Source organism: Leishmania martiniquensis, chromosome 31, assembly GCF_017916325.1.
Source record: "Leishmania martiniquensis isolate LSCM1 chromosome 31, whole genome shotgun sequence".
NCBI lineage: Eukaryota > Euglenozoa > Kinetoplastea > Trypanosomatida > Trypanosomatidae > Leishmania > Leishmania martiniquensis.
The window spans coordinates 1,341,937-1,367,212 of record NC_090166.1 but is presented as its reverse complement, the minus strand read 5'-3'; the positions used below and the strand labels follow the sequence as shown (position 1 = coordinate 1,367,212).

General features: G+C 61.2%; 4 protein-coding genes across 4 annotated transcripts; all 4 read left to right on the top strand.

Moving 5' to 3' along the window:
• Positions 1 to 2,231: 2,231 nt before the first annotated feature.
• On the top strand, positions 2,232 to 3,959 carry LSCM1_01576 (uncharacterized protein; the record flags this gene model as incomplete). The annotated part of the gene is made up of 1 exon (XM_067319179.1): positions 2,232 to 3,959. One exon carries the CDS (start codon positions 2,232 to 2,234, stop codon positions 3,957 to 3,959), a length of 1,728 nt encoding a protein of 575 aa, XP_067176458.1.
• Positions 3,960 to 12,426: 8,467 nt separating this feature from the next.
• LSCM1_01574 (uncharacterized protein) lies at positions 12,427 to 13,983 on the top strand (the record flags this gene model as incomplete). The annotated part of the gene is made up of 1 exon (XM_067319178.1): positions 12,427 to 13,983. The coding sequence occupies one exon, from the start codon at positions 12,427 to 12,429 to the stop codon at positions 13,981 to 13,983; it is 1,557 nt and encodes a 518-aa protein (XP_067176457.1).
• Positions 13,984 to 18,070: 4,087 nt separating this feature from the next.
• LSCM1_01573 (uncharacterized protein) lies at positions 18,071 to 19,261 on the top strand (the record flags this gene model as incomplete). Its single annotated transcript, XM_067319177.1, has 1 exon — positions 18,071 to 19,261. The coding sequence occupies one exon, from the start codon at positions 18,071 to 18,073 to the stop codon at positions 19,259 to 19,261; it is 1,191 nt and encodes a 396-aa protein (XP_067176456.1).
• A 972-nt stretch (positions 19,262 to 20,233) lies between these two features.
• On the top strand, positions 20,234 to 25,222 carry LSCM1_01572 (uncharacterized protein; the record flags this gene model as incomplete). Its single annotated transcript, XM_067319176.1, has 1 exon — positions 20,234 to 25,222. One exon carries the CDS (start codon positions 20,234 to 20,236, stop codon positions 25,220 to 25,222), a length of 4,989 nt encoding a protein of 1,662 aa, XP_067176455.1.
• Between the last annotated feature and the right edge of the window lie 54 nt (positions 25,223 to 25,276).

Below are 25,276 nucleotides of genomic sequence, written 5' to 3'. Positions count from 1 at the left end.
GCGTCGACCCGCCTCCATCCACTGAACTGTATGGAGCACTGCAGTGCATCTCTTCCAATCTTTTCCATTGCCCTCTCCCCCCCCTATCTGTGTGTCTGCTGAGTGTAGCCGACCATTATCCTCAGCAGCCGTACACGCTGCATCGAGGTGCGGCGGTACGCACTGCCACCGCATCCGAAAAGTCTTTCCTTCCGCAGTATGTGTGTAACCTCCGCATCCGCTGCACATATCTCTATGCGACGCCATCGACGAAGAAGAAAAAAGGTGTTTTTGTACACGTTGGAGAGGGGGCGGAAAGGGGCCGCGGCGCCCTCCTTCCCTTTCCCTTGCTTCGCTCAGCTGTCGCCTGTCTCCCTTCCGTTATCTCTGCACATCTCCCTTTTGTGTACCTCTCTCGGAGCCCTTCTTGAGGGGCGCTCACCTCCTCGTGTGATGTCACGCACTCTACGGCGTTGATCTCCGTTCCGCTTGGTGATTTCCGTATGTTATCTCTTTCTTTGTTCTTTGGTGCCCCCCCTCTCACTCGCCTCGTATCGATAGGGAAGATGAGGGGGCAGTTGGAGCGCCCTCCGCCCCCCGCCGATTTCCTCCCGACGAAACGATTGCGCCTCCGTCTCTTTCGCCGCTGCCACGCAGCCAAATGTTTTCTGTTTCGGGCTCTGCCTTCGCTCTTCCCGTCCCCGCCCTGTTGTGCTCTATCCTTTGGGCAATCGAGGATCTCGACGGTGGCCGATCCGGCCGCGCTCGGCGCACACAGACACAGGCCGGCACGCGCGAACCCATTCGCACACCTGCCGGAAGGGGAAAAAAAGAGGGAGAGCAGAGCCGAGAGCTGCCAGCTGCGCTTGTCGCGGACGGAGCCCATGCCCTGCTCCTGCGGCGACGGGCGTATGGGTGCAGAGGCACAGAGGCTGCGGCTCCCGGTGCCCTTCTCCTCTCGCATGTGCCCACCAATGCGCCGTGGTTCTCGCGGATCGCGCAACTCCTGTGCCTGCGGTGCCCCTTCCCCCTCCATCTCGCCTCTCCGTCCTTCTCCTCCTACTCGTCTGCCGGGCTGCCCATTTCCACGAACGCGCGCCCCAAAATGCGCCACGACAACCCTGCGCAGCAACACAGCCACACCCGCGTACATACTAGTGGCCCAGTGACGTCATACGGCGGCCATTTGTAGTCGATGGCAGTGCATCTTGCGCTGCCTTCCCTTGTCTTCGCCCCGCTGAATAACCAATACAGCCCTGGCGGTCCTTCTTGACTCCGCGATACCCTCTTGAGGGGCTGGCTCTGCCTTCGTCGTTGGGGCTTCCTCTTTGCTTGGTGAAGTGGTGAAAGCGCGTGGTGCCCGGTGATCATCTCTCTCTGCCCTGTGCTTCGTTCTGTGGAGGATACCCATAGGCAGGGGGTCGGGAGGGCACCACTACCACCACGAGGCAAGGGTGCCGCACTCCCCAGGAAGACCCCCCCTCTGTTGTTGGCTAGTGCGTATACACGCTGCGTAGGAGCGCCGTTGTCGTGTAAAGCTGACGTGAGAGTAGCCGCCCCTGGCGCCCGCCCTTGCACGCTCGCAGGCACCGCACGACTCATCGCGCGCTTGCATCAAAGGGCTGGAGAAGACGAGTTGTAGGCGGACGCGGAGGTGGAGTTGGACGGGACGGAGAAGTAGAGGTGGGAGTGAATACGCCAACGGGCGCCATCACCCGGTTCTGATATCGGTGCTCGGCACCCTCACGCACGCTTTTCTCTCTTGTGATTGAATGCCGAGCAGCAGCGCGTACGGCCCACACTCCGCGCCCAAAAACTGTGCCTGCCCCTATTGCCCCCCTGCCGCTGTGGCTCAGCGCTCCCCCCTCTCTGTCGCGCTCTCGTTCGGACATCGACTCGCTTGGTTCCCCTTTTTTGTGTGTGCGTGCTATCCCCTGCTCTCTGCGTGCTCTCTCCCTCTTCCTTATGTGCTTATGTGTATGGATGTGTGCGTGCGGTCCTATATTATTTTCTCCCTTCTCCTGTTGCCTGTTCATAGGCCCCCCTCGCCCTGCGGTGCTAGTGCTAGCGAATTTTCCCTTCTCTATCGCCCGCTCCGGCTGCCCTGCAGGGTCGCCCCCGTGTAAGTGTCACTCGAGACCGGTACATCCACTCATCTGCGCCCCTTGCAGTGCAGCACTTTGGCACGGGACTCGGCTTCTCTTTTTCCCTTTTGGCCCCCTCTCTCGCACGTGGCTTGTGCCGCCGTTGAAATGGTGTTTGGCCTCTGCCAGCCGAGGCGGACTTCGACTGCACCGTCAAAGACAGCGCCGCCGGCTCAGCGACCAGATGTAGCGGCGGCGCCGGCGAAGAGTGCCACTTCTGCCCCCTCCTTCGAGATTCCGCTGCTAGTGGAGGTGCGCAACAAGGGAGGCATCTGCCAGCCTGCGCCTGCCACTTCCTCTCCCAGACCCGCGAATGGAATCGGTGAGGGTTCTTTTAGCGTATCGAAAAGCACGATGCTCGAAGACGGCGGCAGCCCGCTATGGGCTCCAGGCACTCGCGTGTTTGATGTCCGGAACGGCTCGAAGGCCTCCGGTGACTTCGTCGAGCTGGGAGGCGCCGCAGCAGATGGTGCCTTGAGCTCCAGCTTCCGACGCGGGCCCGACGTCTGGAATGGCACGCGTGACTCTTCATTCGCGGCGCCTAGTGGCGGAGCGTGCCCCTTCTCTCCACGAGATACGCCTGCAGGGGGGTTGCATTGTTTCAGCGCCGCAGTCGCTTCCGCCACCGCCAATGCAGTGGCGAGCCGCACGCGCAGTACAAGCGGCCCCGCTGGTGCGTGCCGGCTAAATAGTATCTTGCGACCGAGCAGCCGCTGGGCCGAGGACTACTCGCCACTGGCACAAAATCTCCCGCTGAGCGAGGAGCGGCGGAGTTTGTCACTCTGTTCAGCGCCTCTGACGACGCTCACGCCGTGCCGTGGAAGCGTCCGCTTCTTGGGCAGCGATGACAAGGATGCCGAGTCGACAGACGTCGCCATGTACGAATCGGCTAAGCAAGGGGAGGGCGAGAGGAGGCCGAGGGAGACCCTGCCCGGTGCAGGTACGCTCGTGGGCGCCCCCGCGGCCCAGGCAAGCTACCAGCATGCACCGCACCCACTCATTGCCGAACAAGCTGGAAGCGATGGCGAGTCTGCCAAGTGGAAGGCGAACACGAAATTGTGCATTTCGGTGCCTGAGTCTGGTGAAACCCCCTCTCCTTGGGCGTCCGTCCACGAGCCGGCTTCGGGTCCATCGAATCATGTTGGCCTTCTCGATAGCTTGACGCCCTCCTGCGTCGGTGACACCAACGATCAATTCGGTCTCTTCAATGGCGACGGGGGCAGCGGTGAGATGCCGCCGGTGGCTGGACCTACCCCTACCTCCCCCGGTGCCTTCCAGCCACGAAGGAGTATTCTGCTGAGGCCGAGTGCGAACACCAGCGGCATCAGTGGCTCTTCCGTACCTCCGTTGTCTATCAGCCCGCTTTGGCAGGACTCGAAAGCAGTGGGACATCGTCGCGCTAGTCGTCGTTGGCAGGGCGAACTGGATAGATGCTTCTCGGAGCGGCGGCCCAGCTTCACTTTGGCTGTGCCACACCGTAGCAGTGGTTTCAGGCAACACCGCCTCAGCCGAAGTGAGGACAGCAGCAGCGACGACGAGCACATCATTGCTACTGTGTGCTTGGCCCTGCTGCGCTTAAAGCACGCCGACAGTGTCAGGGGCGGGCGCAGCAGCGTTCCGGGCCGGCTGGAAAGCCGCATGAGCTCCGCGGAAATCGAGGCGCATGCTCTCCGGACTGCCGCCAGAATAGGTGATGCCACGCATCCTGAGCTCTCTGCAGGGACGAAGACGGAGAGTAGCCTCCCCATGTCCAGCTCCGCGACCTCTGAGAGCAGTCGTGCGAGACCTGGGCGTCGTACGCAAGCCTCTGTGCTTGGCAAGCAGAGCCCAATCTAGTACCGTGTCGATGACGCGGTACAAATCCGTCGCGCTGACGGCGACGGGCGAGGTGACGGCGGCTTTGCGGCCTCCCTTTCTTCTCCACCCACGCTCTCCAGCCTGTCACGTAAACGTGAGACACTCACCGGGTACCTGAGTGCACAATTCGCTCCAGGCGCTCGTGGCAATAGCTGCGCCGGCTGCGGCTTCGAGGGGCGCTGTAGCGCTGAATGGCGCAAGCTCACGGCGGGCGGGGTAACGACGGGGTCGCCGAAGATACAACGCTCGTGTGCACATCGCCTCTGTTCTCCTGCTGCACCCACTTCTGGGGCATCACCGACTTGCTTCACGGCGCGCGTGCGCATGGGGTGACGTGGGCGGGTCCGTGGGCGCCCCACATTACCCACAGTTTCCTCTTCCCTCCCAACTCTCGTCTGCTTGTCGCCATCTTCTCTGCCCCTCGCGATGCGCCGCTCGTCTCGGCATCGACAACAGCGGGGGAGGGGCGAGTGGGTGTCCAGCTGCCTCACGTCATTCGTATCGAGATGCTGGCGGACCCTGATGATGAGGGGCAGCGTCTCTGTGTGTCGCATCTTTGGGGGTTCAGCGCTCCGTCATTGGGAGGAAGCTGGGCCAGCTCTCTACCTCCTATCGCTTACCAGAGGCCGAACCGCCCGTGGTGGCGATACCGGATTTGTCACCCATGACTGAATGGAGAGGCGTCAATGTATCACTGCGGATTCTGCGGTCTATTTCCTGGATGACGCTGTGCTGCAGCCACCTGTTGCCATGGAGACGTTAGCGCCACACATATGACGAGCAGTATGCGAGGGCGACTGGAAGGTATCTGAGCCGTCCCCCACGCTGCCCGCTGGTGGCGGGAGCGCGTACTCTGCCCTGAGGGGTGCGCCGCGCTGCGGCTTGCGTAATGGGCGTGGCTGCGAGTCGACCTGCAAGGCAGTGGAGTGAGTGAAGTGTGGTGTAGGGGCCGTGCTGCACTGGGGGAGTAGGCGCACAGCTGTGGCGGGTGTGGACGGCAGCTCCGCCTCTGCCTCTCTCTCTGTCAGGCCAAGGAGCAGGGTGAAGGTGACACTGTGTGTTTTTATGGCCGAGATACTGATGTAGACGCTGAGGGCGTATAACTTGGGCGCGGACCGCCTTCTTTTTTTCGTTTCAGTGCCCTGCCACATTTTCGTTCAAATCAGTGGTGCGTGGCGTGTGCACTCCTGCCAACGGCTTGTCCTACCAGCGCGGAGGGCGGGATGCCCCCTGTGGGTGACAGCCGCTTAGCCGCACCCCCCCTGTTGCGGCGCCTGCGGGCACGCTGCCCAAATATGCCCTTCGTGGCGTCGGTGAAAGTGGCGGGTGCAGGCTGGGAGCCTCTCAGCCAACCACATTGTCATGAGGAGAGCCCCAGGAGAGGCGCAGGCGGCAAGCGACAATCGCGCTTGTGCGACATGAGCTGCGCCTCCTGCATGGGACGTCATGAACTACGGTTTCGCAGACGCCGCGAGCACGACTCGGGCACCTCGGAGTGCGCCAATGCACCCCCCCTCCAGACCCCCGTTTGGGGACCTCGCGGTACGGTGTCGGGTGTTGCGGGTTGGGGCACCCGGGGGCGGGCGCGGTGCCTCCAGGCGCCCTCGCCGGAGGCTGGCCGACTTTGGGCTTGGGGTTGGCCGACATGCACCTGGACTACCCTTTGCTACTTGAAAGACGGGCGCCACCGGTCCCCGCCTGACGCGAGGCTCTCGGGGGGGCGGTGGGCTCGTGGCATGCCTTGGGAGGGGCACGGCGAACTGGTGCGGTGCACGGCCCGCGGTATAGGACCTGGATGCGGCCGTGGCGCAGCAGACGCCGGTGACGCTGTGCTGTATGCAGACGCCCGTGCAACGCTACGCGCGGCAGGGCGTGGGACCGAGGATGGAGCCCTTGTCGCTTGTTTGACGGCTGCTTGTCTTTCGGTCGCTTTCGCGCCGGTGTTTTCACTTCATCCATTCATGGGAGGGGGCTTTGTGTGTAGGGCTCGATGCATTCGTGCTTGTGGAAGCGGTCGTGGTGGAATCCAGAGCTGCCCATCACCACCCGCTCTCTCTCTCTTTGTGTGCTTTGCCCCCTTTTTTTTCGTTGGTGTATATCCTCCTGCCCGGGGCGCTTTAGCTCTGTCTCGCGTATCTGCTCCTCACTTGGCGCCCCCTTCTTTGGTAGGTATCCTTTGGATGTTCGCCTCGCGCACCGGCTGCCCCTCGTCACGTTTTCGATTCTTGGCTGCCCCGCTTTCTCTCTCTCTCTGTGTGTGTGTGTACTGTCTGTTTGGGGTGCTCTGCCACACATTCGCCACACACACACACACCTCTCCCCCCCTCTCCCCCTCTCTCCTTCGTTCGCGGCGGCTTTGGTTCTCTGTTTCCATTGGGCTCCCCTTTCGCAAAGGTCGAAGCGAATGCGGGCGTCACCCGCCTCGTATGCTGTCTTGCCGGTGCCTCAGGATTGCACGCAAGGGCGTTGATGCACCGTGTCGCGCGCACACGTGTTGCCACGCGGTCGACGTCAGATGCTCCTCCTGCCAACCGCGCGTCCGTTGTCCTCTCTGGTTATCCCTTTATGCGGGCTGCACCCCCCTCTGCGCGCGGCATGGCGTACGTGAGCAGCCATTGCGCTGTTTGGATGTGTGGGGCGGGGAAGTCGGAAAGCAGGGGGTAGGGTGGGGCAGCGCGCGCGCAACAGCAAGTGTATGCGATGGGCCGCGGGTTGTGTCGCGCTCTCGCTGACGCCGCTTTCCTGCCACGTGAGCGGCTTCCTTCGACTTCTTTTTGGTTACCGCAGCCCTCAAGTGAGCGTAAGCGCCCCTATTGTGCACAGTGAGCACCATTTCGTTTCTCACCTTCTTCTCGGCTCGCATGTTGTGGGCTTCCTTTTTTTTCCTTCACTTCGCACTGTTGGACGTTGTGATTGCACTGCTCTCTTAGATGGGCGCCGCCAGCTTCACGTGGCCCGTAAGCTCTTTTGTGCGTCGGCGTCTTTGTGCCGGCTTGGCCTGGCGGGGCGGGGGGAAACTCTCCAGCAAAGAGGCGAAGCGCCCCCGTTTCCTGTCGCCATGTCTCGAGCGGAACACTCATCTTCGGGTGTAAGCGATGTGCGGTGAAAGCGATGCAGATCATTCGGCGCACATCTGCACGCCCGCGCGCACGTCTTCTCTTGTCCTCCTCACGCGTCCGCCAGTCCATCATCGCGCATGAGAGAGCGTTTGAAGCAGTTCCTGAAAGAGAGCGCGTCCCCACGCGGCAGGGTGTTGGTGCTCACACATGACGCATCGCTTGAGCGTCATGCGCACCTTAGACAATGGCCTGTGCGATTCGTCATTTCCCTTTCTTCCCTTCCCCTCTTTTGTTCTCCGGATGACATCGTTAAACGTATAAGAGACGCAGCGATGCTCTCTCTCTCTCACTCTCTTCGACACGTACCGCGACGTTTCACGCACGACTCCTCATCCCCTTTCCTCTGCACTTTGACCAGCCGTGAACGCAAGAAAAAAATATATGTATGTATTCGGCGACTCCGCGTTTATCTTGTGTGTCTCGTGCCACCCCCTCTTCTACTTGGCGGATACAGCCGGTGCTGCGCCTGCCCCTCCGCTGCCCTCCTTCCCTATCTTCTCATTCCTAACGTGGCGCAACGTTGCTCTTTGCGCTCCTTCTCCCGATCCTCAGGCAGGGGCTGGCCGATGCTAACCAGGCCTTCCATGTAAGCCTCACTGCCAGCTTTTGGGATCCGGGACACACGCGAAGAAGAAATGCGCAGTGCCCCCCCTCCCAATTCAGCATGACGGCCGTGCTCGCACTTGAGCTTTGTGTGTCTCTCTGCCTCTCTGACTCCTTCCTCTGCTTGGCGTTTCATGTCGCCTTTCTATGCCCCTCTCTCGTTGTGGCCTCCCCCCTCACTCCTTTCTTTTTGCAATTCTTCTCCCTCCCTCCCTCTCTCTCTCGTGTGCCGCCACGACAGTTTTTTTTTCAGGTGCGTGTGTGTATGTGTCTTCTCAATCACTTCCTCTTCCCTCAACTGACACCATTGCCCCTTCCCCGCGCTTCTCTTCTCAGAGTATGCGAAGTCTACCGTGTGGTCATCGCTGCATGCGCTCCCGCATGTTCTCACGCACCGGCTCACTCGAAACCCCTCCCTCCTCCCCACACCCGCATGCTGTGCGGTGTCTACACTGCTGTGACGCACCTCTTGGTGTGGGTCTGCTCGTACATGTGCTCGTGGGAGTACGCTCGCGCGACGGGGATGCTCCTTCCTTGTCCCCCCTCCCCCTCCGCTCGCACCAGTGGGCAGTTTTGGCTGCCCCTTCGTACTCAAGGTCAACCATCGCATCGCCAGCGCGTTACGGGGAAAATACTTCTCCACGGCCCCTGCCGCACCGCGTAGCTTTGGTACGAGCGCTGACCATCTGCAGCATCCGGGGTACGGGCTGCCCCCGCTCCCTTGAGACACTGAAGAGAGCTTCGAAGGGAACATAGCCGCCTCTGCGCGCGCTGGTTTCGTGCGACTCTAATGCGCCAAAATCTTCTTCCCACGCCGCCTCCACTTACGTGATGCTCGCCTGCTGACCTTTGCTGCCCTGTTCTGCGTATCCCCCGCATTTTCCCCTCTTCCCTCTTTCGCATCTCTGCGGAGGCGCTCTCCAACTTCTGCGTTTCTGCGGCGCCCTCCCTCCCCCCTCCCCGAGCGCCGATGCTCACCCGCGCACCGTCGGTTCTCTGCTTCTTGCGCTTCTTCTCTTCCCCACGCAGCACTACACATTCTGCAGACAGGGGAGCTGACGCGCATTCTGCGTCGCTGTACACGCCCCACCCTTCCCCCACCTGTGTCTGTCTTTCCCTTCTGGAGGGGAGGAGAAGCAGCGCATCCAACTCCCACGCCTCACCCCTCTCGTGGCTGCATTCGCTGCTTCTTACTTAGTGGGGACATTACGATCACCCTCGCCAGAGTGAAGGCCGCTACTGCGGTCAACGCACACCTTCCACACGCATCGACAGACGCTCCGACTTTCTTGCCCTTCTTCCCTCTCTCCCTTCAGCCTCGAGCACCGGCTTCGGCTGCCTCCCTCTCCCCGTCTTCTCTTCCCTTCTCCTCTGCTCTCTCCTCTCTTAGTCTGCTCGCTCGCTGTGTTGCGATGCTGCGCCGAACATTTCGCCCCCTTGGCTGCACGTATGAGTGGACGGCCGTTTCGCGCGATAGGGTGCACGTCGACGTATGCGTTATCGGCGGTGGCCCCGCTGGTGTGGCGGCGGCGCTGCGGGCGGCCGATTACAACAAGCGCGTTTGCCTTGTGGAGAAGTCCCGGCTGGGCGGCAGTGACCTGTGGGACGGTGCGCTGCAGTCGAAGACGATGTGGGAATACTCGAGCATCATGGCCAAGATGCGCGGCGAGCCAGCCAAGCGCCTCTACGGGGATAGCCTCGATCGCTACCTCGAGATCGACGAGGTCAAGATGCGGCGGTCAATGGAAACGGTGAGCCACATCCGCGAGGAGCAGATCCGGGCAGCGCTCAATGCCTCGGCGAATGTGGACCTCGTGTTTGGCAGGGCGACGTTCAACAGCGATCACGAGATCCATTGCCATAACAAGCTGACGAAGGACTACCGTAGCATCACGGCGGACTATTTCATTATCGCCACCGGGTCGAAGCCACGGAGGCACCCTTTCGTGGCAGCCGATGGGAGGCTGATCATGACCTCCGACCACATCATGCGAGCCGCACTGCCGAAGAGTTTGGTGATCGTGGGCGCCGGCGTGATTGGCTGTGAGTTTGCGAGCATCATCGGCCGTCTGGGTAAAACGAAAGTTTCCCTCATTGACAAGGCGCCGCACATCCTGCCCTGGGAGGACCCCGACATTGTGCGCATGATCGAGAAGGGCATGGACGCCGCCGGCGTCGTTGTGCATCACAACTCCGACCTGTATGATATGCAGCCGTGGGAGGAGACGGAGGAGGAGGCGAAGGCGCGACACCCGGACGACCCCACACCACAGTCTGGCGTGCAGTACACCGTAATGGATCGCACCACGCGGCGCCTTACAACTTTCCAGGTGGAGCGTGCCCTCATCTCGGTCGGTCGTGCGCCGGACTACTCCCGCCTCGGTATCGAGAATACCACAGTCAAGACACGAGGCAGTCAGCTGCATGTGGGCGACTTTGGCCAGTGTGTTGGTGCGCCGCACATCTTCGCCGTCGGAGACGCTGCGACGGACATGCAGCTTGTCAGCATGGGCGAGGCGCAGGCGAAGTTGGCGGTAGACTACATCTACGGCACGGAGCCGAAGGTGGTGCCGAACTTGCGGGAGACCATGTCTAGTGTTGCTTTCCTGACCCGGGCCGTCGCCTCCGTCGGGTACAACGAGTCGCAGTGCCGGGACAAGGGCATTGCCTACATCGCCGCACGATACAGCTACGATGTGGTGAGCCGTGCCGTGGCGGGGGCCAACACGCAGGGTTTCGTAAAGATCATCGTCTCCGACGACCCGGAGCGGCGCATCCTCGGTGTACGGGCCGTGGGCATGAACGCGAGCACACTTGTGGATATTGGCGCGCTGGCCATTCAAAATGGCCAGACTGTGTTCGACCTCGCGGGGCGTCTTACCGCGTACCCGGCCGTCTCTCAGGCATTTCAGGAGTGCCTGCGCTCCATCCTCGATCTCCCAGCGCACCTGCAGGTGAGGCCGGCGACCGGTGTGAAGCTGACGAAATGGGCGCCAGCCGACATGGACAGGGGCATCGTTTACAAAGGAAAGACGGCGACACGGTTCTCCACCCGTGCCGAGTAGAGCAGGAGAGCGACTCACTAGCGCCGCACCTCGGGGCACGACACGCTTGGGCGGTGGGCACAAGCAGCGCAACGCGCTCTACGAACGGCGGTATCCCTCTCTGGAGCGGCAGCCTCACAGCCCTTTACTGCTCAGGGGCAGGAGGGGGGCGAGAAAGAGAGGTCGATAAAACCGCCGTGTTGGCGCGTAGGGCGGGGAGTCAGTGGAGGCTCGCTGTGGTACGGTAGTAGTTGTGTTGGTGAAATGTATTTGTACATGAGGCGTTGCACACCTGCATGGATCTCCTTCGGCTCGCTGCGTTGAGTCTCTCTCCCTCTCCCTCATCAAAGAAAATGTGAGCCCCCCCGACTTCAGCGCTCAGCCGCCATGCTCAGGTCAGCAGACCGCACGCGGCTCTCTCACGAGGGTCAGCTCCTCTCTTTGAGAAATGGGGTGGGGTCGGCACGAAACGCGCGTGTTGCGGAACCGTTCGCGGCAATGCCTCAACACCTTCTCCTTGCCGCGGCGTTGCCAGCGTGCTGCATCGCCCCTTTCCTGCCTCATTACTGCACGCTCTCCGGATCTCAATAGAAAAGACGCTGCCGCTCAAGGAAGCGCAGAGCAACCACTCCCCTCCGCCCCGTATTAGCTGACCGTCACGTTGCCGGCGCCATGCGTGGATAGGCCTCAGCGCGCCTTCCGCCGCTTCTGACACGGTATGCCCTCCACACTCTGGTCAGAAAAACTGCTGCTTCACCGGCTTTCAGGCCCCTCTGCTCTCCTAATATGTGCTCTCTCTCTGCGTTCCTCTGTAGTCCGCCTCGATGGCGGATCGCCGGCATGGCGGAGGTGGGCGGGGTGGCGCACCGGCCAGCGCGCGGCATCTCTCGGGGCTTCATTGTTCCCACTCGCTGCGTGCGGGGAAACCGTGCAGCACCCTCTCCCCCACCCCCTGCCGCTGCCGAACCGCCTGCGGGAGTGGCAGGGGGGGGTCAGGCACCCACGACGTGGGCGCGTGCCAGTGCGATGCGTCGCGACAGGCGCTGGTGGTCAGGTCGCGTGCGGCATCGCATGGGGGCGGGCTGTGGCAATGGCGACGCTCGCGCCATCCGAATGATTGGCTGGGCATTAGGCGGACCCGAGCGCATCTCATCTGGCGCCCACGCTGCCTACTGGCGTTAGGAACGTAGGGCGTCCCCTGAGGGGACGTGTCACGCTATGATCTGCGAGGCGGTGCGCGGGTGGGGTCTGAGGCAGGAACGGTGCTGTACTGCGTGCCGACGGTTGCGCTACAGGGGGCGATGGGCTGTGCGGTGGGCTGGTTGAGGGGGGAGGGGCTGTGTGGCGCTGAGCTCGTGTGCTGTGTGGCGGAGATAAGGCTCATGCCGAAGCGAAAGTGTTCGCTGAGACGTCGAAAGCGCTGCCGATGTTTTGGCTAAGGCGGGGGGAGGACACAGTATTTCTCCCCTTCCCATCCGAAGTCCGCCTCATACAGGCGATGTGTCTCGTCGCCGCTGCTCTTTTGGCTCTGCTCAGGAGAGGGCAGACTTGAGAGCAAAGCCGTTCAGGCGCCGCCCCTCCCATGAGCCCCTCCTGTTCACCTCGTTGTCTTCGCTGCCTCGCTGCAGCTCCCCCGCCCTCTGGTGTCCTTTTTCCTCACCTTTTCTGCCAACGACGAAGATGTGGCGCCGCTCGCCGATGAAATTTAATGTGCCGTTTCCAGTGCTCCGCAGCGCCGGGGCCTTTCCACGGGTCGATCTGTGCATCATCGGAGGTGGCCCCGGCGGCATCGCGGCTGCCATGCGCGCCATCGACTACGGTAAGTCGGTGTGCATCGTCGAGGCCAGCCGTATCGGCGGCACGGACCTGTGGGGCGGCACTGTGCCGTCAAAAATGATGTGGGAGATTGCGAACTTCGCGGCCTCCCTGACGGGCCCGGAGATTGTGCAGAGCCTACTGAACGTGGGTGAGATGCGTGGCATTGTCGATGGCATTCCCAGTGAGCGCATCACGCAGCTGCTGCTAAAGACCTGCGCGGAGAAGGAGCGCGAGTATCACGAGTGCCTAAGGGCGTCTGGGGTGCATCTGATCAAAGGAAAAGCGGCATTCTCTAGTCCGAACGAGATCGACATCCACATGGAGGGCACGGGTGAGTATCGCTCCCTCAACGCCGACAACATCATCATCGCGACGGGTGCGACCCCGCGCCGCCACGCGTTCGCCACCTGCGACCATAGCCGAATCCTCGACTCCTCCGACGTCTTTCGGCTGCCTATACCGGCGAGTATGGTGGTGATCGGTGCGGGGGCGACGGGGTGCGAGGTGGCGTCGATGTTTGCCAAGCTGGGCCGCACCAAAATTTATCTGGTAGACAAGACAGCGCGTATTCTGCCGCAAGAGGACGAGGACGTCGCCACGTACGTGCACCGCCACCTCGTCCGCCGCGGCGTCGTCATTCACCACGACTGCCGACTCTTTGACCTCGAGGCGGGTGAGAAGGACTGCCGCTACGCGGTGCGCAACATCTGCAGCGGCGTAATCGAGACCTACCACGCCGAGCGCGCCATGGTGGCGGTGGGACGCCGCCCCAACCTCGAGGCGCTGGGCCTGGAGAACACGAAGATGCGGTTAGAGAATGGGCAGCTGGATCGCGACGAGTTCAGCCGTTGCAAGCCATACAAGCACATCTACTGCATCGGAGACGCTACCGGGACGCAGAAGACCGTAAACATTGCGCAAGCGGCGGGCCAGGCGGCTGTGGACACCATGTATGGATGCACGCCAAAGCTGGCGGTGAGCACCAACGTGCTCACGAACATTGCAAGCACGATGTTCCTGGAAAGCGAAGTGGCCAGCATCGGCCTAAACGAGCAGCAGTGCCGCGCGAAGGGCATCAGCTACAGTGTGGCGAAGCTCGAGCTCAGACACCTCACTCGTGCTGTCATAATGGGAGAAGCGGACGGGTTTGTGAAGGTCATCGTGACGAACAATCGCGAGAAGCGAGTGCTGGGCGTGCGTGCGGTGGGGCCACACGCCGCCTCCGTCGTAGAAGTGGCCTCCTTACCGATCTACAACGGTGCGTCCGTCTACACGATGCTCAAGCACAACCCTGCCTACCCTTCGCTGGTGTCCGGGCTGACAGACTGCGCTGCGATGCTGGTCGGCCGAGGCACCCGGCGCTCGAACGTGGTAGACGGAATCTCCATCAAGACATGGGCCCCTGCGGGCAAGGCTTAGCGCAAGAATGGGAAGTGCGGGTGTGATCTGCACCTGCTTCTGGGTGTTTGATCTGCTGAGCTCTTTCTGCGCTCCAGGCACCACCGTGTGCGTCCGCGCCCCTTGAAGCGACTGCTGGGGCCGAATAAACGCACAGGACAGGCTCGTGACACAGGGCCAAGACGAGGGCGCTTCAAAGAGCGACCGGCACGCCCTTGGACGCGGGAGTGAGGACGCCTCCTCTTCCGCCCGTTTGGCGGCGGCCTGCATCCGAAGAGACTGCCGGGAGACTGCGGTGTCCTGACCCCCTCCCTCCTATGCGTCTCTCCTCTTCATTCGCCTGCTGCGCGTGAAGGGCGACTGCTCTTTGGCTTCTTAAATGGCACCGTCCCACGGGGAGGAGAGCAATGTACATTGGCAGTGGTGAGCTCACGCGTTGCTCCCGTGACACTTAGGACGAGAGACAGAGAGCGCCACTTCGTTACATGACGCATACGTTTCGCGCTCACGCACAGAGAGGCAACTCTCAAGCGCATGTTGCCAGGGCACGCTTCTACGCACGCGGACGCGGAGAGGGGCGAACGATGATGTGAAGGCTCAGCACAGCTGCGCCCGCTTCCCTTCTCCTGTCCCTCTTCCGATGCAGACCCCTCCGCTAACAGCCTTCCACACGCCCCCTCATTTTCTCCCTTGCGTTTTCTCCGCGGTGAGCTTCCATTCACTCTGCTCTTCTCTGATTGCTGCATGTGCCCCCGGCGCATGCGTCCGCCCCGTCAGTCTCATTCAGTCACCGAGGCGCACCTCTTACATATATATATATATATATGCGCACCTGCGTATGAGTGTGAGCGTGTGTGTTTGTTTTGCCGTGATTGTGGCCCCAAGTAGTCTTGTCGGCATTGTGGCCGTTCCACACAGGGCCGCGTTTATCGGCACTATTCTTCAGCCCCAGCAGCGAGACCATGGGGGGGCCTTCGAAAGTGGAGGCCATCATCAGCAAGCTGCTGCTGAACCCAGCCCACAACACGGCCGCGCCGAAGCAGGATACCAATAGCTCCTCCTCGCCCTATGCAAGACAGTCGCGGCTGCAGGCCTTCCAGGCAGAGGCGGCGGCTGCGACTGCGGCTTCAAAGGTAGGTTTGACTGGCCGAGCCGCTCACACGGGAGACCGCTGCAACGACACCGCTTCCGACCCGCGAGAGTTGGCGCGAGGTGAGGTGACGGAAGAGGAGGTGGTGTACCTCGTGATGGAGTCGCGAAAGCTGTTCATGTCGCAGCCAATGTTAATCGAGATTGAGGCTCCAGTGAACGTGTGCGGCGATGTGCATGGGCAATATCAAGACCTGCTCCGCCTCTTCGAGCTCGGAGGATACCCGCCAGCTAGCAACTACATATTCCTCGGCGACTACGTGGACCGTGGCGAGCAGTCGCTGGAAACCGTTTGCCTGCTGCTCGCCTACAAGCTGCACTTCCCCAACAACTTTTTCCTTCTCCGCGGCAATCATGAATGCAGTAGCATCAATCGCATCTACGGCTTTTTCGACGAGTGCAAGCGCCGCTACAGCGTCAAGCTCTGGAAACTCTTTACGGACACTTTCAACTGCATGCCCGTAGCCGGTCTTATCAACGCGCGCATTCTGTGCATGCACGGCGGCCTCAGTCCGGAGCTGCACAGCCTCGATCAAATTCGTCGCATCTTACGACCGTCGGATGTGCCGGATAGCGGTCTGATCTGCGACCTGCTCTGGTCGGACCCCGCCGATGACCCGATCATCGGCTTCGGCGAAAACGATCGCGGTGTGTCGTGGACGTTTGGCGAAAACGTGGTAGAGAACATGACGCAGGCTCTGGACCTCGACCTGATCTGCCGCGCACACCAGGTCGCCGAAGAGGGCTACAAGTTCTTTGCAAAGCGCAGGCTGTTGACGGTCTTCTCGGCCCCGAACTACTGCGGTGAGTTCAACAACTACGGGGCATTTCTCTGCGTCGATGAAAATCTTGTGTGCAGCGTGAAGCAACTCGTGCCACTCTTTGAAGTGGACGACTTGGAGTGGGAGGGATAAGGGAGGGGTGCCGTTAGAGTGTGTGTGTGTGTGGTTGTTTTGCAGCGGCTCGTCTTGGTCGGCCGTCGCTATTGTCTCTCTCTTTTTGTGTGTGTGCTTTCTCAGGAGGGGGCAGGTAGGCGCTTATGGTGTGCGTATGCTCGTCGCAGCCTCTCGTCCTCCGTGCGGCGTCTCTACGACAGCTGCACTGTCACGGACCGACGTGATACTGCACGCTCTCTTCTTTTCTAGAATGCTCCCCTCCTTCCTCCTCTTCTCTCCGTTTCTTCTCCGTGTCGTATTGTCTGTGTGCGATGACACCGCACGCGTGTGTCTGTCTCGCGGCGCATCTGCCGGCGTGCTGTTTCTGCTTCACATTCTTTAAGTGTTTCACCTCGAACTCGCGGCCCCCTTCTCCCCATCTCTCTGTCGCTCGCTCGCTGTGCATCTGCACTTGTGTTCTTGTGCGTGCGCGCTCCGTTGGCGTGCTCGTCCCCCCCTCCCTCCCTTTTCTCCTTTCGTATGTCGCCTCTCGCCCCCGTTGCCGCTGCGGGCATCTTTCTGTTTCTTCTCGCGGATTTGTTCGCCGCCGAGAGTGCCGTCGGCCTCGCTAAGCGCGCGCTCATCTCCGGCGTTTGCCTCTTTGCGTAATGCAACACGTTCGCCCTGCACTCGTGCAGCCTATGTGCCTTCCGCACTTCTATGAGCTTTAAGGAGCGCTTCCGACAGATGCTGAAGTACGCGCTTTCTGCGAGAACGTCATATCTGCCAAGGAAGGAAGAAGAGGGGCACGGCTTGTCACTCTCGATGTCGCTTTAGGGCAAGTGACTTGTCCCTGTCTCGCTCCCTTAGTGACATCCTTCTCATCTTCCTGCACCGAGACGCTCCAACGCGTGCACAGCCACGCACGCACACAAAGGGAAAGAGGCACGGAGAGGCAGCTGGAGCTTCTCTCTCCCTCCCTCGCCGCTGCAGGCTCGCATGACGCCCTTGCGTGTGGAGTCCGCTGCGTCTTTGCTCACTCGGTAATACTGTTCCGCCCCGTGAGGGGCGGACGGGCGGCGGCTGTGTTATGAGCGCCCCAGCAGACTTAGCTCTCTCCCTCTCATATTTTTGTCCTTGTCCTCCTCGCTGCCTTCACGGGTACGCACAGTCTTGCCGGCCTCCCCTCCTCCCCGCTCGAGTGCTCCGCGGCCGAGTGCAGCTTAGCCGCGGAAAAAAGCTAAATGCTTTCCCTTCTACGTGTGCGTGCGTGTGCCTGTGTGTCTGTGTGTCTGTGACGTCCAGCGGCTGCGCCAGCACCGAGGAGTGCGAGGCACCCTTCTTTGAGTTGCGCGGTGTGTCGCACCGCAGGCGTCCGCGTGTGTGTGTGCGTGTGCTCTCCCGCTCAGGCCAAGCGATCTCTTCGAATGTGTGGATGTCGCCATCGTGCGCGCCGTCTCATTCGCTGTTGGCCATTAACGACACATTTCGAAACGGCCTTCTCGCCCACTCCCCTCTCGCCCTTTACAAGCGATTATGCAGCGGAAGGCGGCGGGTGGGACGCTCGAAAATGTTTGCGTGCCTGCGCCGACAGATGAATGAACAAAAAAGGGCGCGAAAGTCGCGCGACGCTGCGTTACGAGCGGTGGCGTGATGCATACTGGCTGCCGCATCCGTGAGCGGGTTACTATCTACGGGCCTCACTCCCCTTCTCTTCCTCCTTCCACGAACGGCTGTCCAATTCCGTCAGTCTCGTCATTTTTCACATCTGCTCACTCTTTGGACGGCGCCGTCTTTTCTCCTGTCGCCCGCTTACATAACCTGCGCCGTTGGCCACCTGCGAACATTTCAGTGAGGGATAGAGTACCGGTTCAGTGCGTGACGGCTTTCCGTGGGCTGGGCCCTTTTTTCTTTCCTCCTCGTTTCCTTCGATGATGTGAGCTTCCACCTATCTGTACACTTTCTCACCGACGGGTATCCGTGAGGGCAGAGGTGCGCGCACGATCACTCCGGTCCTGCGTATTCCTTCCATATCACACCGGTACCCGCTCTCCCCTCTCTACCCCTTCAGTTCCACGGCGCGTATGACGCCTCCGTTGAATGAACCAATGCAGTCGGAAGCAGAAAGCCCGTGCCTCGGTGCCGCAGTGCCAGCGGGGCAGGCGATTCCGGTGAACGCGCAGCCGGACGCTCACTTCACCTCTACGGAGGCGGCATGTGGACATCGTACCCTCTCTTCTCATAGCGATGGCGAGGGGCACAACATGGCGAGCCGAAGTGAGCAGATTATATGTCCATCGCGATGCCCACAGTCTCCACGCCCTTTGGTGACCACGCCCTACACGGAGTCCTGGCCCCCGGCCGTTCTGCTCCTCCTCTCCTGTGTGGTCGTGGGCGCGGCGGGGCTTGGTGGGAATGCGACTCGTGTGGCGCTCGAAAATGAGTTTCGGGCGAACACCTTCCTCCCTCAGCTCATGTACATCGGCCCCAACGGACTGGGCGCGTGCTTGATGGGATTCTTCGTAGCCGCCCTCCCACCCGAGGCGGAGCTGCCCCTCACCTACCGCGCTCTCTGCGTCGGCTTCTGCGGGAGCCTCACGACGTTCAGCGCGTGGATTGTGAAGGTGGTGGTTCAGGACACCGCCGCAGATGCCTTCGGGCACCTGTTCATTGGTGGCACACTACCTATTGTGCTCTTTATCTGGGGACGAGATGGCGGCCGAGGCGCGCGGTGGTGTTGCGAGCGCTTCATCCGCTGTTCGTGGGCGACATGGCCGTCACGTCGCTCGGTGCTTTGGGCCGTCGATGTGGTCGTGTCTGTCGTTGCTGTTCTTGCAGCGGTTCTAGTGCCCGCCCTTGTGCAGGTGCGCATGAGCGACGGCGACCTCCACGCCATCACAAACGATCTTCGCATAGTGGTCCTCGCCCCTGCCGGTGCGGTCACTCGTTTCGTTCTCTCCGTCTCCCTGAATAGGAAGACGTGCGCCGCCCAGCTCCCGTGGGGCACGCTGGCAGCCAACCTTCTGGGCGTTCTGCTTGCCATTAGTATGCTCAACATGGCGCTCAGAGACCCCTCCTGCGAGTGGTACACGGCGATCGAGAAGGGCATCAGCGGCGCGCTTTCCACCGTCTCCACCCTCGCCAAGGAACTCGTCGGCTTCTACGGTCGTGGCCGTGTGCTGTCTGCATACGTTTACGCGCTGGTCTCTGTGGGGCTGAGTCTCCTCATTGCCGGCATAGGACGACCTCAAATGTATGGCCACTCGGTGAGCTGAGCGCCTGGGTGGGGCTAATGCAGCACAGAGCGAAGGAACGAGGAAGTGCTGCCGCCGACAGCGATGAGGGACAGCTCCTGCCATAGGTCGGAGCGGCTTCTCAGTGACGCGACGCCGCTTTGAACATTTCCTTTCGCGTCTTTCACTCGGTGCGCAGACGCCTAAACGATTGATACCGCGCCGGCGTTCGTGGGTGTGTGCACAGACTCAATGGAAGTGACGCGCCCACCCACGCACTCGTACACACACACACATACACAGACAGAGACAGAGAGACACAGTAACGGCTGCCACGTGGAAGGCAAGCCATGAGGCGGCAGATGCATCGTGCAACTTACTCACCCTAGCCGCTGCACCCGCCGTCGACAGTAGCGTGGACACGGATAGGCCAATGCGGAAGGACTTCTCACGCCTCTGGCGATGCCACCCGTTGTTCTTCTCGCTGCCGCTTTCCCTCTCGCCTCCTCTGCTCTGCTGCTCCGTTCCTTTTTACCCCACGTTTTTCTTCCTTGTACCATCTCACCGCTGCTCTTCCCATCTGCTCTCGCTCTAGTTGAACGTTCACGCGTGCCTCTTAGTTTCACGCACCTCTGCGGCGTCTTTTGGCTGTCCTCACTCCTGCCACTCGCCTTCTTTGAGGCGTTACCGAAGCCGCGCAACGTCACGAAAGGTGCCTCGCTTGTGTGCTGTCGACGCGCTTGTGCACCGCAGACGTCTTGGGAAGGAGAGTGGACCTGAAGCGTCCCTAAAGGGGGGCGGCGGATCGAGCGTGATTCGCCTCGCTCTTTGTTTTGCTGTTGCGTGTTAGCGCGCACTTCCGTGCCGTGTGGGTGGACCTCAGAGAAGCGGCGCTCACCCCCCAGTCTCCCTGTTTGGTGCGCCGTCGACCGACCTGTTCCCCGTCTGTCTTTCGCATTGAATGCGTCCGCGCTCTGGACTATTCTCGACGACGACGACGATAGACGCATAAAAATGTCGGGTGGCGCGCCTCTCCCGCCTTCGCAGATGCCGCTGCAGAAGGTGCACGACGTTCAGTTTGAGGTGTTCAAGGAAGCCCAGATCAAGGCCTACGCCAAGTGCATCATCGAACATGCCAAGTCCTACGAGCATGGCCAGCCGGTGCGGGGTGGCATCAACGACCTGCGCATGGGCACGACGGACTTCGAGTACAGCTGCGAGACTTGCGGGCTGAAGCACCCAGAATGCCCAGGCCACTTTGGGTACGTGGAGCTGGCTGAGCCGATCTTCAACATCAACGTGTTCGACGTCGTGTTGATCGCCCTGAAATGCGTTTGCAAGTACTGTGGTGCGCTGCTGATGGACACGAATGACACCTCCGAGTTGAAGAAGATAGCGCACCTGCAGGGCCTCAACCGCCTGCGCATGGTCGCCAAGCTCTGTGGTAGTGTGTGCAAGCGGAGTAAGGACATCCAAGGTTGTGAGGGCAAGGGCCGTCAGCCACGCATCGGCCGCTTCGCCGGCATCTACCCAGGGCTGCAGATCAAGGTTACTCAGGAGGAGCAAGATTACGTGTGGCACGCGGAGAACGCACGACAGGTGCTAGATCGTGTGTCGGACAGCGATGCTATCATCATGGGTTTTGACCCGCGCTTCTGCCACCCGCGCGACTTGATCCTCACGGTGTTGCCCATTCCCCCGCCTCAGGTCCGCCCTGCCGTTGCCTTTGGCTCGGCCAAGTCGGATGATGAGCTCACACACCAAATCATGTCCATCGTAAAGCGTAACATACAGCTTCGCAAGGACAAGGAGTCTGGCGTCAAGGCTGCCGTGGACCGCTCGCGCGCGCTTCTTCAGGAACACGTCGCCACGTTCTTCAACAACTCCTCCACCTACTATAAGCCCGCCAAGGTCGGCGACACCAAGAAGCTGAAGTCCCTCACGGAGCGACTGAAGGGTAAGTACGGCCGGCTGCGCGGTAACCTGATGGGCAAGCGCGTAGACTTTTCGGCGCGCACGGTCATCACCGGCGACCCGAACATCGACGTCGATGAGGTTGGCGTGCCGTTCTCCGTCGCCATGACGCTGACCTTTCCGGAGCGTGTGAATGTGATCAACAAGAAGCGGCTGACAGAGTTTGTGCAGCGCACCGCGTACCCCTCCGCCAACTACATCATCCGGCCGAACGGCAACGTGACGAAGCTGGCCCTCGTTAAAGACCGCAGCGCCGTCCACCTCGATGTGGGTGACGTCGTCGAGCGCCACGTTATCGATGGCGACGTCGTCCTCTTCAACCGCCAGCCGACGCTGCACCGTATGAGTATGATGGGGCACCGCGTCCGCGTCCTCAACTACAACACCTTCCGTCTGAACCTCTCCTGCACGACGCCGTACAATGCGGACTTCGACGGCGATGAGATGAACCTGCACGTTCCACAGTCGCTGCTGACGAAGGCGGAGCTGATTGAGATGATGATGGTGCCCAAAAACTTCGTGTCTCCGAACAAGTCAGCGCCGTGCATGGGCATCGTGCAAGACAGCCTTCTCGGCAGCTACCGCCTCACCGACAAGGACACGTTCGTCGACAAGTACTTCATTCAGAGCGTGGCACTGTGGTTGGATCTGTGGGAGCTGCCGATCCCGGCAATCCTGAAGCCGCGCCCGCTGTGGACTGGTAAGCAGATCTTCTCGCTTATCCTGCCAGAGGTCAACCACCCCGCCTCCCCGTACGACAAGCCCCCCTTCCCGCACAACGATAAAAAGATAATGATTCAGCGAGGGCAGCTGCTGGTGGGCGCGATTACGAAGGGCGTCATCGGTGCCGCCCCGGGGTCGCTTATTCACGTCATCTTTAACGAGCGCGGCTCCGATGAGGTGGCCAAGTTCATCAACGGTGTGCAGCGGATCACGACGTACTTCAACTATAGCTTTGCCTTCTCGGTCGGTGTGCAGGACACGGTCGCGGATGCGACGACGCTCAAGGAGATGAACAACGTCCTGCACAAGACGCGACAGTCCGTCGAGAAGATCGGCGCCGCTGCAAACAACGGCAAGCTGACCCGCAAGGCCGGCATGTCATTGCTGCAGTCCTTCGAGGCGGATGTGAACAGTGCCTTGAACAAGTGTCGTGAGGAGGCGGCGAAGAAGGCGCTGAGTAACGTGCGCCGCACGAACAGCTTTAAGGTGATGATTGAGGCTGGAAGTAAGGGGAGCGACCTGAATATTTGCCAAATTGCCGTGTTCGTCGGGCAGCAGAACGTCGCGGGCAGTCGCATCCCCTTCGGCTTCCGTCGCCGCACGCTGCCGCACTTCATGTTGGACGACTATGGGGAGACGTCTCGTGGCATGGCGACGCGCGGGTACGTGGAGGGCCTGCAGCCGCATGAGTTTTACTTCCACACCATGGCCGGGCGTGAGGGCCTCATCGATACCGCTGTCAAGACCTCCGATACCGGATACCTCCAGCGCAAACTCGTGAAGGCGCTGGAGGACGTGCACGCCTCGTACGACGGCACGGTGCGGAATGCCAATCAGGAGCTCATCCAGCTGGCGTATGGCGAGGACGGGCTGGACGGCGCCCGCATCGAGGGCAGCCAGGCCTTCCCGATTCCGCACATGACGAACTCTGAGATGGTCGACAAGTACCGCTACGAGTACAAGGACGAGGGAGGCTTCTCGGACGACATGGGCGGCCACTACATGGATCCGTTCGTGCGCGACTCACTCCTGCGGGACCCGCAGAGTGTGCTGAAGCTGCAAGAGGAGTTCGACCAGCTCATGAAGGACCGCGCGATGTCGCGTCTCATCATCGACATGGAAGACAGGAACAAGCTCAAGATGAACCTCCCCGTGAATGTTGCGCGCCTCATCCAGAACGCGCGCACAACGATGGGGAAGCGCAGCCAGGTGTCGAACTTGAACCCGATCACCGTGATCAACCGCGTGCGGGAGCTGCAGGAGGACCTCGTGCAGCTATTTCCAGCGTACCACAAGGACTACAACGGCCGCTTTGCGAGTGTGCTGAGTCGGCAGCGCGTGGAGCGGGCACTGACGCTTTTCGGCATCCACCTGCGCCAGATTCTCGGCTCCAAGCGGGTGCTGAAGGAGTACAGGCTGAACGACAAGGCGTTTGAGTACTTGCTGAAGGAAATCCGCACCAAGTACCAGCAGTCCCTCATCACCCCAGGTGAGATCATTGGCGCCATCGCCGCCCAGTCGTGCGGCGAGCCAGCGACGCAGATGACCCTGAACACCTTCCACAATGCCGGCATTTCGTCCAAGAACGTCACCCTCGGTGTGCCACGGCTGCTGGAGCTGCTGAACGTGAGCAGGAACCAGCGCAACGCCAGCGTGGCCGTCTCTCTCGTCCACGAGTACCAGAAGCGCAACAAAGCACAGGAGGCGCAGCAGTTCATCGAGTACTGCACGCTGGCGAACATCACGACAACGGTGCAGATCATCTACGACCCTGACCCGCGAAACACCGTCGTTGCCGAGGATGAGGAGATGCTCCGGTGGGAGCAGGCGGTGATGAACGAAGAGGAAGAGGAGCAGGACGCGGATCAGCCACCGTCTCCCTTCATTGCGCGCCTCATCCTCGACAGCGACCTTTTCAACGACAAGCGACTGAACATGAAAGACGTGAAGAGTGCGATCCGGCAAGTGGACGACACGTACACGGTGCAAGCAAACATGGAGAGCGACGGCCAGCGCATTGTGCGGCTGCGTCCGCGCAAGTGCGCCGGGGCGGACTCGGTGCCGGTGCTCACGAAGGCTGTCGCGCAGCTGCTGCAGAGCGTGCACCTGCGCGGCATCCCTGGCATCAAAAAGACGCTGCTGAAGGAAGGGAACACGTTCCGGGCGGACCCCGAGACGGGCGGCATCAAGAGCGAATCGAGCTGGATGGTGGATACCGAGGGAACAGCTCTGCAGCGCATCTTTGTCGGCGTGGTGAACAGCGAGGGTAAGAACATCATCGACTTTGCTAAGACCAGCAGCAACAAGATCCCGGAGGTGATGACGGTGCTCGGCATCGAGGCGGCGCGCCGCAAACTGCTCTTCGAGCTGCGCGAGGCTTACCTTGCCTATGGGCTCAACATCAACTACCGCCACTACACCATCCTAGTCGACACCATGTGCCAACGTGGCTACCTGATGGCTGTGAGCCGCACTGGGATTAACCGCAGCGAAACGTCCGGGCCCCTGATGCGGTGCTCCTTCGAGGAAACGGTAAAGGTGCTCATGACAGCGGCCGCGTTCGGAGAGAAGGATCCGGTGCGTGGTGTGTCCGCCAACCTTGTGCTCGGCAGCCAGGCGCGCATTGGCACCGGCCTCTTCGACCTCATGCTGGACATGGGTAAGCTGCAGCACGTGGTGCCGCTCGATAAGGCCACGGAGGCGCGCACCTCGAACGTGTACCACACGGAAGCGTCCGTCGCACCGGCTTCCTCAACGATGCAGGGGCCGAATGGCGAGCTACCGCCGTCGACGGTGCACGAGAACAGCTCTGTGGCCGCCGGCGCCTCCTCCGTGTACCCGCGGCACGGCGGGGCTGGCCTGTACGGTGGCATCCCGATTGAGGCGAGTGAGGTGCAGCTCAGCAGCATCTTGCCAGCAACACTGGGAACCACCTTGGCTGCCTCGAACACGAGCGAGTATCATAGCAGCCACCACCTCTCTGGCGCCTCGACGTACCTAGCGTCGTCGGTGCCGCTGGGCACGAGCGCGCTCGATACGGAGCTGTCCTCGTATCACCTGCAGTCCGTTGCCTGTACTAATGCGTACGGGGACGCGTTCACGGCGGCCTCTGGAATGCCCATGCATTATCTCCCTCAGCAGCCGCGCAGTGAAGGCGGCAGCATGCCGTACCCATACGAGGCGTCGAACGGCGATCACTTCGGCTCCATCGGCGGCGCGGCGAGCTCCCGGGCGAGTGCGCCCTACGACCCCACGCAGCAGCTGTCGCAGGAATTCTCGCCCACCGAGGAGCAGGAGGAGCCGTGAAGGTGGCGGAACGTGCTGCTGGCGAGGAGGACGGGCGTTTCCCCCCCTCCCCCC